Raw genomic sequence first — 17541 nt, 5'->3', positions numbered from 1 at the left:
CATTAGCTCTGGTTAATCCTATCATAATTGAATGGAAAGATAGAAACTTCACTTAAAAGGAAAAAAACAGCTCAGATTTCCAGTTTTCTCAGAATCAAATGAACAGCACCTGGTGGCTTTGAAATCCATTATATTATTTGAATTTGTTCGAAAAATAGAGATGAAGAGGAAAAAAAATTGGACTAAGAAGCAAAAATAAAGCAAAAAAGATCTCTGTCCATTAAGGCTAGAGATATGTTACTTTCAAATATCTATTCATTATCTGCTGATGCCATACATGTATACAGTATTTGCTGAAATTCAGCTTGCTGGCATTTTTTTTTAACTATTTGACTTTTTCCCCTAAAAATTACAGATTTAGTTACAGTTTTGACTCTGCTATATGTAAATAGGATCTAGCACTTTAGACTTTGCTATAGGTATTTTAAGGATATGAAGCATTAAACAAAAAAAATCTTATAAATGTACACTTTGTTCTTGAAAATGGTTTTAATTACTAGTATCATGAGTGTAAAATTTGTGGATATTAGATTTCATCCAGTTTCAGCAGGTCTATATTGATTTCAATTCTAACTTGGAATGTGGTAACATATATAAAAACTCCAGCAGTAATTCTGTGGTTAAAAACAGTGTATAGGTTCTGGGATTGTAGTTGCCTGGGTTAAGCTATTTTCTGATAAGAGTTTAAAGATATTTGGTGGTTGGTTGCTTGAATTACTTTGAACAAATGGCTTAGCTTCCCAAACAACAACGTAGATCGTTGAACCCATGGAATTCTAGAATTGTGGGTTTTTTTTAAATATTTTTAAAGTTTATTTATTTTGAGAGAGAGAGTGTGAGTGGGGGGCAGGGGGGTGCGCAGAGAGAGAGAGAGAATCTTAAGCAGGCTCCATGCTCTCAGTGCAGAGCCCCACACAGGGTTTGAACTCACAAATCATAAGGTCATAACCTGAACTGGAATCAAGAGTCAGACGCTTAACTGACTGAGCCACTTAGTTGCCCCTAGAATTGTGTTGTTTTTTTAAATAAAACTTTAAAATCTTATAATGGACATATAGTTACTAATATGAGTAATGGTTATGTGCTGCATCATTAAAAATAATTTAAGAGGACTTCTATGCATCTAAAGTACTCCTAGGATTTGAGAAGTGTGGAATACATGCTAATAGAAGCAATAAATTTTGTTTAGTTGAATAAATTGTATTTGCACACATTTCACAACCCTTTGGATGGCAATTTGCTGTTCTTTTGGAATAATTACCCTCTGTTTGAGTTGACAAGTTCCTTAATTGACTGAAATAGACATCCACCCAACCCTTACAAAATGATATGAGTTGTTTGTCAATATGTTAGCCAAAGAAAAAGCAAATGCTTAGTTCAAGGTCTTCTCCATTTGAATCAGTTTTAATTTTCACTCCTGAGAGAAAAAAAAACTTATCTAAGTTAGAACAACACATATTGAAAAGACGGACAAGGATCTACTAATGGCATCCTTGAAAATATTTTACATTACTACCTCTGCTTGGATTTTAATGGTTGTAATGGGAAAATCTAATATCTACTATAATGCAATAATATAGCATAAAGGCAAGACGATGTGTACATCTGTTTATACGTGTGTGTTGTATGCAGCTGTTTCTTTTTTAAAGTATTTTGACAGAGAGAGAGGAAGAGGGAGAATGAGTGTGGGGGGGGGGGTGCAAAGAGAGATGGAGGGAGAGAATCCCAAGCAGGCTCCAGGCAACCAGTGCAGAGCACCTACAAGGACTTCCATCTCACATACTGTGAGATCCTGACCTGAGTTGAAATCAAGAGGGAGGCTTAAGTGACTGAGCCACCCAGGAGCCCCTTTCATCTTTTCAAATAGCTTTGTTATCCTCGTTCTTCATCATTACAAAAGAGCTTTTGAGGATGTGGCAATGCTTTTACTCACGTGTGCATTAAAAATGGCACGCTGATCTGTATACTGAAGGTTTTAACAGTAGCTTCACATTTAGAAGCAATACTAGCTTAATTCTTAGAAAAAGCATTCAAGTTTCAGACTTTGACAAATCACAAACACCATTAGGATGACACATGACTTTCAGCCATTTCTAAAGAAATGTCTCATATTTGGAACCATGGTTTTCATTTATGTGGCTGAAGAACAAATTATTAAAGTTTACATATGTTTGTTTTTGTAAGCTATGTGTAGGCCAATAAGTAATGTATACTCTGCCACAAATCAAGTACACTGTCAGACTACACATTTTTGTGTGCATCCAGTGTAGTAGATGCTAACTTTACCCTAGTGATTTAAAGACTCATGACCCCAGATCTCAAACTGGCATAGGAGACAGGCAATAAATCAATAAGTAATACTTAAAACTGCAAAAGGGTGTAAAAGGGAAAGGAAGTCAATATTAGAAAAGACAGCAAAAGAATGTTATATTAAGTTTGGTGTGCTTATTTGTTTTAATTATGAGATAAAAGTTTATTTCAATTGACTTCACCAAATTCTGAGAACTACTATCTAAGAGATACTTAGAGACAGTTAATGAAAATGCAATGATGAAAAATGTATACTACTTGGTACCAAGGAGCTTGTTTAGTACTCATAACTACTGAAATGGTTGTTGATGCTCTCGTGAATTTTCTTATGTAAATGCTTAGATAATATACTCAGTCTGAAATGTAATTTTGAATACATAAGAACTGAGTTTTTATTGGTACTGTAATTTACCTAGACCAATGTTTTCAAATAAGTATAAAGATCTATCTTCAGAATTATTGTATATCTTGGGCACCTGGGTGGCTCGGTCAGTTAAGCATCCAACGCTTGATTTTGGCTGAGGTCATGATCTCATAATAGTGAGATGGAGCCCTGTGTGGGGCTCTGTACTGACTGCCCAGTGCCTGCTTGGGATGCTCTCTCTCCCACTCCCTCAGCCCCTCTCCCATTCATGCACATACATACATACACACACTCTCTTTCTCTCAAAAGTATATATATATATATATATATATATATATATATATATATATCTCAAAAGTTGTCACATGATATAATTTGTATTTTGTCATTTATGTAGGAAAAATAGTTAATAGTTATTATGAATTTAGTAACTCTTGAAGATAAGTGCATTTACTCAGAAGACAATTCTACTTGTTTTAAATATAGTAATATGTGTATTTGTAATGTGCATTATTTAGTCAACAATAAATCATACATTCAGGAAAAGACCTTATAAAATATCAACTAGATACAGAGGGAGCTATTGCTATACTTGAACTATCACCATACTTTCCCAGTTCCTCCTGCTAAGACAGGGGAAAACTCAATGCCGTACATTTATATAGTGTTTAAAAATGAATAGGGGAGAGGATGAATGGATTGAGCACAGAGGACTTTTAGACAACGCAACTATTATGTATGATACTAATTCAGGGGATATGTTAATAATGGAGAAAGTTGTGTGGGGGAGGGAATTAATAGTTATATGGGACTCTGTATTATCTGCTCAATTTTGCTATGAAACTAAAACTTCTCTAAAAAGTAAAGTCTATTAAAAAATAAACAAGAAAATGTGTAGGGGGAAATATCTACTTATGTGTGTGCATACGTGCATATATATGTATGCATAAATGCACATATGTATATGTTAAATGAGACCATTAAGTTGTTTATATATATAGGTTATATGAATCAGTCTATGCACACACAGTTTATGACAGTGTATAGACGTATATTTTTAATCTTCATAGCAGCTTTTTGAGATAAACATCTTTGTCATTTTAGTGACTTGCCATCCAGGACTTAGAATACTTAGGCGTTTTCCAAAGCTCACACAGCTCTAAGGACCACAGCAAGGACAACTCTGATTTCTTTTGTTGACCATTATTTATAATCATATTATTACCTTTCTTTGGCTGAATTTATATCAATACAACTGGAAACATCTTTTTAAAAATATTAAAATTTACAAAGTATATTTTAATATTTTTGTTGGCAACTTTGTATTTATTGGTTCATTTAAGGGACAGCTTTTTTATATTAATGAAACAATAAGGCCAGCAAGAGGTGGGAATATGAACTCTATGGTGGTATGCAAGTCTGCGATGGCTTAGGTGAAATCTCTACTGGGCACTAGGAATGTTCTGCTTTCTCATGCTTTCTCACATCATGAGATTCTAGGCACTGACATGACTTGATTTGTTAAATTGTGCTGGTGGTGTTGAAACTGAGGAATTTTTACCTTTAATTTGGGATATTCACTTCCCCTTTATTTAAAACAGATTTTTTATCTGGGGTGCCTGGCTGGCTTAGCAGGTAGAGCATGCAACTCTTACTCCCTGGTTGTGAGTTCAAACTCCATATTGGGCATGGAGCTTACTTAAAGAAAAAAAAGTAAATAAATAAAATAGATATTTTGCCTGAATTATTGAGTAGCCACATCTCTTAACAGCAATGCTAGTATATTGTTACTGTGATGTTAATTTAACTGTTCATTTTTAAATCAAGCAAAACTTTAACCACATGTCACATTCCACTTTCATTTCTTAAATTAGGTAAATATCCTCTATTGGTCAGTTTGTACATCAACGTATTTTTCAAATTGTAAAACAAACAAACAAACAAAAAATAGATTCATGACCCAATGCCATAGCCCCAAACATGGTGATGGCACCTGCCAGGATTGAGCAAGAAGCAGGTGAATCACCTTGGGCAATATCCCAACTTTTGACTTATTTCACATTTATTGAATACTTAAAACTTCCAGCGGTGGTGCAGGGATTTAAAAAGGTTTGTTTATAGGGATTTAGATGTTAAAATTTAGACAGTCACATGACTGTGGAATCATGAGGAAAATTCTAATATTTGGGATTGTGTGATTTTTTTTGTATGATGGAGTTAGAATAGTTTTCTACATAGTTGATAGGAATTTGTGGGTACTACTATTTTATTCAGTGTGGATAGTTCCTCTAGGATATGGGTTTGTTTGAAAGATAGCAGTGAAAAAAACAAAAACCAAAACTCTTCTATTTCCAGAGAAATTCAGCGATGGGAGTATTTGTGAATTCTCTGGAAATCTGATCTGATATTAAATCTCAATTACCTCCATATACCCACTCATAATGTTTACCCTCTCCTGCCCTCCAAACCACCCTTCTATCTCCAGATTACAATGATTTGGGCTCCCAACAGAGAGCCCAACTGGCATCCTCTGCCATAATACGAGTACCCAAATCCTAGCCTGCTCCATATGCCACATTCTCAACCATCCTTTCTCTGAAAGCACTTCATCGTAGGAACTGCTCCAATGTCATTTCTAGTATAAATCATCAGTAGTCTTTTATTACTTTATATAAACGATTCTCATTTAGTCTAATTGAGAATTTAAAAATTTTCCCTTGTTTTTCCAAATTAAAATATCAGAATATACTCTGTCTTCAAGAAAGCTTTAAAATTATGTTGTAAATAATCTTCTTGAATCTATTCCAGGTTAATACACTACTGGCTATACATTTCCTCTACAGGTGAACAAATACTTATGAGAGTAAATGAGGAAAACAAGGTTATCATTTATTTTTATTGAAAAGAAATGGAGAATTATACTGACCCCAGGAAAATAATAGGACCTAAAACTTGCTTGTCTTTTACAAATATGTATGTCGAGAAACACATTTACACTGTTTAAGAAAAATGGGATACAATTTTAGCGAAATGCTAGAATATTTTTTTTGTAAAGAAAATTCACTTTAAATCCATCCTAGTAAATCTATTCTTGTAAACTTAGTTAAGGAATAAAGTTTGGCAATCACTGAGGCCAATAAATCAGGACAGAATCTCTAAATTCAAATATCACACATACTTTTATGATTTTTGCAACTTTTGGTGATTATTTGAGTTTTCATAGGGTTAATAAATGCCTGCTTTAATAATATCTGGCATAATCATAATGGAAATTTTGTTTCCACGTGGTCCATTTTGACAGAACCAAATTGTCACAATGAGATATATTATAGCATGGTTTTTTTGGAGTGTACTATTAATGAGGGACTTAACAATTTGTATTGCAGAATGTCATTTGTAACATTGCTTTCATCATATATTTGGCATACATTTATATTCTGGCAACTCTTATTTAATTTTTATGAATACTTGAGATGTACATGACATCTTTCCCCTTTTCTCTTTCAGTAACCTTGCTGCCTTTCGTGAACCCATATTTTACAAGAAATTTGCTGTGCCTTTTTCCACAGGTGAAGCATATAACCTCACTTGACCAATCAATCCAGTATACCCCTTTATCTAAATGCGTTCACTAAAGGTAACTCTCAGTATTCTGAATTCCAGAAATCTGGTTTTCTCTCTTACTCTCTACCATGTAGTGTGCAGATATGAAGTCTAGAATAGCTGTAGTCATTTGCTACCAAGCAGAAAGTTAATCTGAAAGGGATAAAGTCAAGAGAATCCCAGGGAAATTCATCTGGGCCTTAATCATATTTAACGTCAAACCCAGTTTAACTCTTGGCATTGTTAGTCACATAAGATAACGATTTTCTTGTAATCATTTAGCAGTTTAAGTCAGTCCTGCACTTATTTTCAGATGAGTATATAATGGATAAGAAATTTGTTACCAGGAGTGGGGTTTCAATAACAGGCTAGAATTCTTTCCAAGTAAGGGAAGTGAGAAAGACCACTCTAGACAGAAGTTGAAGATCTTTGTTTTACAATTGCACAATGGTTGGTTAAAGTGGAGTTATTGTAATTTGGGTCTCAAGGCATGTGCTGCTAACAAGAGAGCATTAGGCAATTGAGGGGGAAAAGTAGGACAATGGATTCTATAGCCTAAAAAGAAACAATATTGCTTTGTTATGCACTTCTCAAACCAAACATAAAAGAAAGATTGGCCAAGAGTGGCTCCCCTGTCTTTCCTCTGTAATACAAGTATAGTAAGTTTAATTTTCAAGGACCCCCATAATTGTTAAAGCTGAATTACCCACAACAGAAGGCTATCAAAAGCAGAGAGATGAGAGACATTGTGGGGGAAAACAGAGAGAAACAGAAAATATACAGTCTTGGGGCTCCTGGGTGGCTCAGTGGGTTGAGTGTCCCACTTGGGCTCAGACCACGATCTCAGAGCCCTGCATCAGGCTCTGTACTGACAGCTCAAAGCTTGGAGCCTGCCACAGATTCTGGGTCTCCCTCTCTCTGCCCTCCCTCCCCCACTCTCTCTCTCTCTCTCTCTCTCTCTCTCAAAAATAAACAAACATTAAAACATTAAAATATATATATATATATATATATATATATATATATATATATATATATATGGCCCTATTCTAGCATAGTTTTTAAACATTGTCTCCTAAGAAAAGTATACACACTCACATTATGGTGGTTAAAATGAAGGTTAAGACAAGGCAATAAATAAAATAAATACCCACTACAGCCCATTCTTTCTATTGGCTTTGGTAAAGATACTACCTATATATCTACATATACACATACACTTTAGTATACACACATATCCAAAATAAGGCTCATACAGATGAACATTTCCCAATTAAAGACGGAAACAGCACTATCGTTATAACATTATTTTTGAAAAGCCTTTCATAAGACTATATATCCCCCTAATTTGTAAGTTACTTAATGTGTTGTGTTTTCCACACGGAATTATCCACTCTTTTTATAGATATAAATCAAGTAAGCATTGGTTTTCAAAATGATTTACAGGTCAAACAATATTTTTCCAAGATGCTGTGGATACCAAACTTATAACAAGCCTCATTAGGAATAATTTTTAATAAACATAGCAAAAAAAAGCTAAGTCTGATTTCCTTTTACAGTAAATATTTAATTTTTTTTTTCATTTCTAGTTTACAAGTGTTTACAATGGACAAGAATGTTTTTTACCTCTTCAGTAATACTTTTATATTAATTCAAGATATTTTGATTTAATATATGGTAATAAATCTTCACACATTCCCCATTAGTATTTTTTTTTTTTTATTTTTAAGGGCGATGTAACACTAACAACCACTACCTATAAAACGCATCATTATTTTGGTGGCTTTACAAATTTTTTCTCCAGTTGTAAGTTCTAAAAAAATAAAAATAAAAACAAAAATAGAAATAAAAAAAATTGTAAGAGTTAGAGGATACTGAAAATATAACAAAGTTGAATTCCACCTTCATAATATTTCCACTTTATCCTAAAAGAGAACTTTAAAAAATACGACATTGCTATAACAGACCACCTTGCTAATGTTATAAAAGATTAGCAGGAGCCAGAAATTGTGCCGCTGATATGCGGAATTTTGTAGTTATAGCTACACATCATTAGGAAAATGTTCAAAGGGAACTAAACAAATTATGGTGGTGATCCCTGAACCATTTGATGATGAGTCGCTTAATCTATATCAAAATTTTTTCCACTCATGATGATCATCCTTTCCTCAAATACCTTTAAAAAAAATACATTACACAGTACAATATCAGAAACCAAAGACAGCACAAACTATTTTCAAGAAGAGAAAAATCTCTAGCACAGAAAGGTATCTTGTAGTAAAGAGCAGACTTCTTTGGGGACCATAATCGATTAGCTTGCAATTCATTATGAAGATTTCTCTTTCTTTTTATGGGGAGAGTCTACTCTGTGTGAAGCTGCCACACCATTTTCTGTCCCTTTTCTAGAAGACCTCCCTTTGGTCCGTTTCTTCTTCACACTTGGGGCCTGAAGAGTAGCATCTTCCTCCATCCACCTCTGAAGTTGAACATTAAATAAATTCCATGTTATGTATGCCTGGATAGTGCAACTGGAGGACAGAACAGCAATTTTAGCTGCCAACACATTTACGTTCCCAGTAATGCCATCCGGATTCCGATTCTGCCCTCCGGCCAGGTGAAAGCCAACAGTCAGTACAGAAACAATTAAAGTCACAAGTCGACCCAAAATAAACACAATTGCCCATAGAGAAACCTCTTTCTGATACTTTTCATCGCTAAAATAAAACAGGTCACAAATGTGGGAAAGTAATTCCACAAAATAATGCATCATCAAGAGAACGAGTCCTAGATGGTTCAAGTACAAGAGGTAAGCTCCAGCGATGTGAAAGAGGTGAAGGCCAATGTAGACAAGTTGACGAGGGATATCTTGCTTTTTGGTTCTCTGGAAATAGAGTTCGGGGAAGGCATGAAACCAGTAAGCCAACTGTGATATGTAGAAAAACTTCATCTGAAATGTCATCATATTATGGGGATGAGCCCTCCATAAGAGAGTTGGGTCTGCCAGACAGTTTTCAGAAATTAGAATGAATGTGCCCCAAATACAAGAGACAAGGTAGAATACACTGAACTGACCAGATTCATTAAATTTGCTTTGTTTCGGTTTGGGGAACTGCATTCGCCTGTTAATTTTATCCAACACATACTCCTGAATTGTGGCGTGAATGATGATTGCCACTAGCATGTAAAAGAAAACCGTGGCCAGGTCTTTGATGCCATAATAGTAAAGGAACTTTGATTCTGTGGCTCGGTCTTCTGCTGCAGGGAAGGTAACGCTGTGCTGAAGAGTAATAAAAACGATAGACGCTTCTGCTGTTCCCTCGAACATAAGCCCCAGCACGAAGAACATCCCCACACAGGCGACGAGGTCCGCATGATTCTGCAGGATGAATTCGTGGCTCAGGACTGGGGGGTTCTTGGTGCTCTTCTTACGAAACGCCATGGTAGCGCCTCCCAGATACTCACCGACGAGCCGCAGCTGCCTCCCCCTGGCTGCTCCTCACAGCGCCGCCGCTGCCGCAGCTCCGGGGGCTTCACTTCCCATCCTTGAGCCGGTCCCGGGTCGCCGCGGCCGCCCAGAAAGAAATAAATCAAAGGCAAGGGCCGAGCAGGACTGAGCATGCGCACCAGGGGGACGGCGGAGGCAGGAAAGGAAATCGAGCGCCGCGCCCCTGCCCGGCGTCAGGCCCGGGGTTGTGAGCGTTGATCTCGCACGTTGATCGTCGCCTCTTGATAGCCACTGCCGCGGTCGAGAGGCTCCTGAATTATTTTCCAATGGCATCTTCCTTAGTAGTCATGACAAAGCAGGGCAGCACTCTGGTTGTTCTTCATCAGGATGATTATGAAAACAGCATGATAGTAATAATGATAGAAGCAAACTCTCCTAGTGCTTAGCATTTACCAGGTGCTGTTCTAAGCACTTCGCTTATATTTATAAATGTATCATTTCAGAAAAACCCAATGAGGGAAATACGGGGTGATAATCATTTTTTTTTAATTTTTATTATTATTATTTTTTACAGATGGGAAACTGAAGTCCAGTGAGGTTAGGTGAGATGCCTAAGATCACACAGCTGGTAAATGTCAGAACCAGTAATTGAATCCAGTCTGGATCCAGAGACAGCATGTGCTCTTGACTATTGTACTGTATTGTGCATGATAATATACCTATTGTACATAATAATATTGTACATAATAGTTTACCTATTACTGTAAATCATTCACTCGTGGAAGTATTTTATTACAGCAACAACAAACCATACTAAAAAATAACTCCCTTGTTAGCAATAACAATTGTGGCATTAATTGTATTTATTATAATTTTAAAGGTGGAGTGATGGTTGGAAGGAGAGAGCTATTTATCAGTTCATAGGAAAGTATTTTGGCTGTAAAGCCCCAAACTGATTTTACCTACTCTAGCAGATAAGAACCTCATTTTTCATTTTTTATGATTGTTGTATATAAATTTGCTAAAATACACGTTTGAAAAACAGCTCTTTTTTTAAAATGCTAATGCCTTGCTCAATTCAAATTTCTTGTCGGTCTTCAAGTTTCTCTTGGAATCCACAGCATTTTCTTGTTTCTTCTGGGTCCCATGAGACATTATCATTACTGATAGTTAAAGTTTGAAGTTTGGAATATACATTTCAGAAGGAAAGTACTACATGATACAAAGAATAAAGCACACGTTAAATTTAGAATGGCCAAATGCCTTTTATCACTGTTTCTCTGCAAGCTGTGCACTAACAAAAGATGCAGTCCAACTGGTGCAATTACTTTTAAGATACTGAACAAAATACTCTGATCAATGGACAGTGTGCCTGCATTTCCTAAAATAGCCAAACAGTTACATATGGAATTTGTTGTGGACAGTGTTCCTGAGTTAGGAAAAGTACTAACTATTTTACCACAATAAGAAGTCTCTATTTGGTTTTCCTAGCTATTACTCAGCTCTTGGTTCTGACAGCTCAATTATGAGTACTATTTGAGGTTAACTAAATCAGTGAGGAATGACAAATAGAGGTGCAAAAATTAGGACATCAATAAATGAAAAAAAAAGATCAAATTTGTTGAAAGCAGTCAGGAGGAAACAGTGAAAGAGAAGAGCGGTGCCTTATGGAAATTATCAAGAGTTTATTCAGAAAAATACATACTTACCTTTTTGAAAATAATTTTAAATATAGAATTCATCAGTCTTTCTACAGGAGTATACAATGGCTGTGACCGTTTTGTGGCATACTAACTAAATATAAAAAATACTTGTATAATTCCTGAGCTGAAACTTCTGTTTATATTTCTGTTTGGCTTATTTTTGGTAGGCTTTCCAACTCTACCTCTGCAAATGCAATAGATTTTGCCTTCAGATAATGTACATATCAAAGTGAAGAGCACAAATACTTATGCATAGATGTGAAATGTTATTTTATTACTAAAAGGAAGGTCATTATGAATTAGTTTAAAATTGTGTATAAATAAGGGTGCCTGGGTGACTCAGTTGGTTTAGCATCCGACTTTAGCTCCAACTTAACTTGGTGCAGTTTCTGGCTCACCAAGGAGAGAACTCGTGTTGGTTCACTTACACATGGAGGGAACACCTACGAAAAGCCTGGAAACCTTGCTGAATTGAGGAGAGACAGGAGTTAGGAGATACTGAGGCCACTGGTATTTGCTAGGCATAGTAACTGCAGAGAAAGTTAGGTGATTCAAGTGCTCCAGAACTTTGCATAAGTGTTCTCTAGATTCTGCTACTAGTATTAAGTCCTACATGCATAAGGTTAAAATACATGAAGCCAACCAAAGAACGATGGAGGAAATATACAAGTTTCCAAGAATCCCAACAGGACTAGGAGACTTTTAAGTTTGGAACAGTTAAAAATTAGAATTCTCGGGGAAGAGGGGGTGGCTCAGTCAGTTGAACATCCGACTCTTGATGTTAGCTCAGGTCATGATCTTACAGGTTGTGAGATGGAGCCCCCTGTCAGGCCCTGTGCTGACAGCATGGAGCCTTCTTGGGACGGTCTCTCTCTCTCTCTCTCTCTCTCTCTCTCTCTCTCTCTCTCTCAAAATAAATAAATAAACATTACAAAAAAAGAAATTAGAATTTTCTGGGAATACTTGTGAAACTCTACTTTCAGTAGAGACCCAAGGAAAAAGTAAGGCAAAACTTGCCCTAAGGAAAAAGCTAATTCACATTTGCCCACATGAAGTTTTTAAGAAGTCTTGAAAGGATCAAGGTGCCCTGCAAGGATCTTTACTCTGCCAGAAAGATCCAGCCCTCAACAGTGTGAAACTCACATTGTCTAGTATCTAATAAAAATTACGAAGCAGAGGCTTGTTCAGCTGGAACTATCCATCCGAATGCCTGTATGTGGCCTCTCCATATGGTATTGTCATAGAGCAGGGGCTATAGGCCCCGATAATGAGTTTTCTTGTGAAACAGGCAGGAATTTTATGGCCTTTTGTGACCTACCATTAGAAGTTAAATCATAGCATTTTTCTGGTCAAAGTAGGCACAAAACTTTCAGGCTCAAGGTAGAGTAGTATAGAATAGTAGTATCAGGGGAAGGTGGGGAACATAGACATCACCTCAATAAGTAGTATCCCACAGTATTTGTGGGTAATTTTTAGGTATCTACCTTCTTTCCTTTGGTAACAAATGTTTACTTTCACATTAAATATACACTGTTTCTCCCTTCTGCAAACAAAAGTGTCTTGCCAATATAGCCACAGTCTTGTTTATTACATAGGAACTAGAAAGCTAAATTTAATCCAGGCACTGAAGGGCTCCTTGGGTTCTTTCCTTTGTTACACTTGTTCTTCATCTGAAGACTTGTGAACTAAAGAGAGGTTTCTGGCACCCATACACCAAAGGCATAGGATAAAGGCAATAGACAGTTATATTCAAGATGTAGGCAAATGGGATGTACACAGTACTCAATGGTCAATGATAATTATGGGATCTATCTTTAAATTCCCGAAAATCCCGAAATCTTTGATGTGAACTCAGTCCTCTTCCCTGCGAAATGGTAAAAGATAATATATATATATATATATATATATATATATATATAATGTATAATACATATATGTATTATACATATATAAAAGATATATATAGAAGATATATATAATATGTAATATAATATATAATATATAATAAAATATATATATATATAAAAGATATATATATATATAAAAGATAAAAGACCCTAGAGGCTAAATAATGTTAATTTGTTCATGTTAATTTTTGTTTTTCTGATATAATTGTTGATTATACTATTAATTATGGCGTATCAAATATACCACAGTACATCAAGAAATTAACATTCCATCAAACACCTTCCAGTAGAACCAGGAGAAGAATGGAAGGCTCCATGTCTATTGTCAAATCTTGGGAAAAGTATGTTTTAAAATGCTGTATTGATTTTGTTATATGAAACACTTGATTTAAAAAAGTAGGTAGAAAGTCACCCTATAATTTAGATACTATATCTTAAATCAATACTAATAATTAGTTCTTTTCATTAGGTATACAATATAACATTTTGATGTTAGTATTTTATCATTTATTATTTATATAAATAGCTTAGCTAAAAACCTCTTTTCAATTACTTATGTGTCTTTTTTTAGCATATGTGCTGCTGAAGTGAGCACACTATGTGTCTTTTTGAAATGTGATTTTCCAAAATAGATAAACTGACATTGATTGTGAATTTTGATAAGATATGAAGTACATTCGGAACTTTATCATATAGACTTTGCCTCATCTTTTAATATTTTTCTATCTCACAATGTAAAAAATATGTTTGTATACCTCTGTTCTAAAAACCTTCTAATCATTCAAATTTAGATAACTCAAGTAAATGAAATAGATATCCAAATACTAGGGATGACAACTGGGTGTTGTGTGGAAGCATTGAACCACAGGAAATCTACCCCAAATACCAAGAGCATACTTTACACACTGTATGTTAGCCAATTTGACAATAAATTCTATAAAAAAGAAACACACTAGAATTTAATAGCATTTAAAGAAGTAATATATTGGAAAATAACTGCTTCAAAAAATCAGACCCTAGTCACTTTAAATCAATGTTTGTAATTAGCATAACAAGTAGTCATAATTAACTGTGATCACCAAATTTTTAGCTCCATTAAGCAAAGCATAATACAATTTAGCTTGTGCGTGAAATTACAGTCTCTTGAGATTTGACTGATTCAGTCTTGAGTAATTCAATTAAAGAGATATTTATTATATTTAACTCATTTTTATAACTGATAAGACATGTGAAAACAAAGACTGTTTAAAAACACATTCTGCAATATGATTAAATATTTAATTTCTAAGGAAAAACCTTAACATAGCATTTCTAAATTCTAAAACACCTTTTTGCAAATGTTTTTATTTAGTTACTTAGCAAGTAAAAATAATATGAAGCATTGTTTAAGGATAAACTCCTAAAATAGGCTATTAAAGGCAGTCTCTCACTAAAATTGAATAATTGATAACAATTAAAAACAATATTTAGTAATTTATTTGGTCAAGTGCCACTCTCATTGAGCAAAATAACCTCGAACCCACCTTCATGGAGCTTACGTGGAGATTTAGAGGACCTGAACATTATACATATAATTGGCAGAAAGATAGTGAAAAATGCTAGACAAGGAAGATGGATAAGACAATGAAGCAGAATGTGTGTGGTTGCTTTGGATAGGGTAGACAGAGGACAGGGAAAATTTCTTTGAATAGGACACATTTGAATAGAGAATGCATGAAGTTAGAGAACACCACACAAGTATCTGGAGAAGAATGTCCTATGACATAGCAGTCCAAATGCTTTGAGGCAAAAGCAAGAATGATTGTTCCATAAACAGCAGAGGCCAGAATAAGAGTGGAATGAGAGGGCTGACAAAGGTAGAGTGGTGGGGCATACCATGTAATGCCTTGTAGAACATGGTAAGGACCTTGAAGTTTGGTCTAAGATTGACAAGAAGACTATTTGAGCATTAATTTAAAGGGGCACTTTGGCTTCTGCATGAAATAACTATTTGTGGAAGGGACAAAAGTACAAAAGTATCACTGCAATTTGTAAACATTACAATTGAACTACTGTATTTCATGACTCTTTTTTTCCTTTCCTTTTTTTTTTTTTGTTTTAATATCTAAATTTGGTACTGCCTATGAAGTCATTAAATAGATGAGGGATATTCCCGTGATACTAGTATTCCTATATTTTTTTTAAAACTCATTTGTTTACATAATGCATATGACGTGGAATATAATAGGAAACCCCTTATGTGATTTTCTACATTTAGAAAACAATGCTGATACAATTATGTCTATGTCTTTGGTAGCCATGTTCAATTGACCAGTAGCCATTTCCTAGATGACTTCTTCGAAAGACCTACTTTGACAGAATCAATCCCTCTCCAATGATTTCTATAGGATTTCCCAAATTTTTTCTCTCTAGGGGTCTGTATGTACATATATATATATATATATATATATATATATAAATATATATATTTATATATAAATATATATATATTTATAATATATATATATATATATATATATATATATATATATATATATAGGAATTCATGGAACCCTGGGTGGCTCAGTCAGTTGAGCGTCTGACTCTTGAGTTTGGCTCAGGTCATGATCCCAGGGTTGTGGGATTGAGCCCTGCACTGGGCTCTGCGCTGAGCATGGAGCCTGCTTAAGATGCTCTCTCTCTCCTTCTCTCCCTCTGTCCCTTTCCCCAGCTTGCACTCTCTCTCTTTAGAGAAAAAACAAAAGGAACTCAAAAGTTAAAGTGCTATGAAAAGTAAATGATCATTTTAGCAGTATTGTTGCAATTCTATTTTGATGCTAATATAGATGGAAAATTCCATAGTATCTTAACTGTTTTAAAAACTTTGTGAACAGAGTTAATCTAACTTCAATAAACCACATATATGATAAACATTATTTTTATACCCATTGTAAATGTCATTACTTTATATTTCTGCATGAAAGAAATGATTCTTAGAGTTACTTAAAGCATTGGCAAATTCTCCTTTAGAGAGATTTATCATGTTGACCTAAGGGTCATAAAACACTAAAGTAATTTGAGAATCTTCTGAGGTAGCTATCCTTTGAAGTTTTGTGTTTTTTGGGTTTTTGTTTTATGTTGTTTTGTTGTTGTGTTTTATTTCTAATCTATTTGTATTCTGATCCTTTAAACAATGCTTCAAAATATATGCTGAAAGAGACTAATATTCCTTTATGTATTGCTAGTTTATATGATTAATTTAGATATGCTAAGTCTGGTAATAGAACACTTATTTCTAATTGTTTAAAAGTGAATAATGATTTTTAGGAATATCCAAAAATTATAACTGCCCAAATAATATTAGGAAATTTTAAGCAGACTGGAACATTATACTGTCCTTTCTCTTGATGAGGACTTTCTCATTCAGTGAGAGTCTTTCGTCAACTCTTTCATTCTTCCGTTTATTACACATGGACTAGTGCTGAATTTCCCCATCTAGAAACTCTGCTACAAACAAAACTCAGTTAGAAGAAGCTTTCTCATGCAAATATCCCAATGCTAGTAAGCATAAAAATGGATTATTAGTGAGCTTGAATGAAAAAAAAATATTTAAGTTTATTTTTCCTGAGGCTTTGAGAGTTAAGTCATGATATGAAATTGATTCCTGTTTCCAGAACAAAATGGCAACATAGATTGCACCTGATCTCTCCACAAAAATTTCTCAGACCTATTTCTCCAAGATTTAGATTTCCTAGTTTCACGTGTTAATTCTGTCCAATGAGTGTGCAAGCAGTTAATGATGAAGCATAACTATCCCCAGCTGAGCTTAAAGGAAGCATAGGCTCATTTACTATATAGAGATAGAAAGAAATGGGAGTTACCATTTATTGAGAGATTACTCTGGCCTTCTACTCTGCTCAGTTCTTTATGTATGGTAGAGTTCGTTTAATTCCCGTAACAATTCTTTAAAGTAGGTACCATTCCCTCCACTTTAAAAATGAGGAAACTGAAGCTCATAAAGGATAGCAAATTGCCAGAGTGAAAGCAGGAAGTTGAGCAGTCTAACTCAGGATGGAGTGTTTGTTGCCAGAAAACTGGTCAGCCTACCACCAGCTCTGTGGAAAGGACATCATGTGGACGAGGACGAGTGATGGGTATCTGTGTTTGAGGTTATTTAGAGTTAAATGACTTCAGGGTTACTGGGGAGAGGGGAAGGGGCTCTTGTGACCT

At 35.0% G+C, this 17541-nt stretch overlaps 1 protein-coding gene across 1 annotated transcript; it reads right to left on the bottom strand.

The window, feature by feature from the left end:
- Nucleotides 1-7823: 7823 nt before the first annotated feature.
- TRAM1L1 (translocation associated membrane protein 1 like 1) lies at nucleotides 7824-9860 on the bottom strand. Its single transcript, XM_003985060.6, has one exon. It carries the CDS (start codon nucleotides 9714-9716, stop codon nucleotides 8604-8606), a length of 1113 nt encoding a protein of 370 aa, XP_003985109.1. The 5' UTR covers nucleotides 9717-9860; the 3' UTR covers nucleotides 7824-8603.
- Between the last annotated feature and the right edge of the window lie 7681 nt (nucleotides 9861-17541).

This window comes from Felis catus, chromosome B1 (genome assembly GCF_018350175.1).
Source record: "Felis catus isolate Fca126 chromosome B1, F.catus_Fca126_mat1.0, whole genome shotgun sequence".
NCBI classification, from domain to species: domain Eukaryota; kingdom Metazoa; phylum Chordata; class Mammalia; order Carnivora; family Felidae; genus Felis; species Felis catus.
This window is presented reverse-complemented; position numbering and strand designations above follow the sequence as displayed.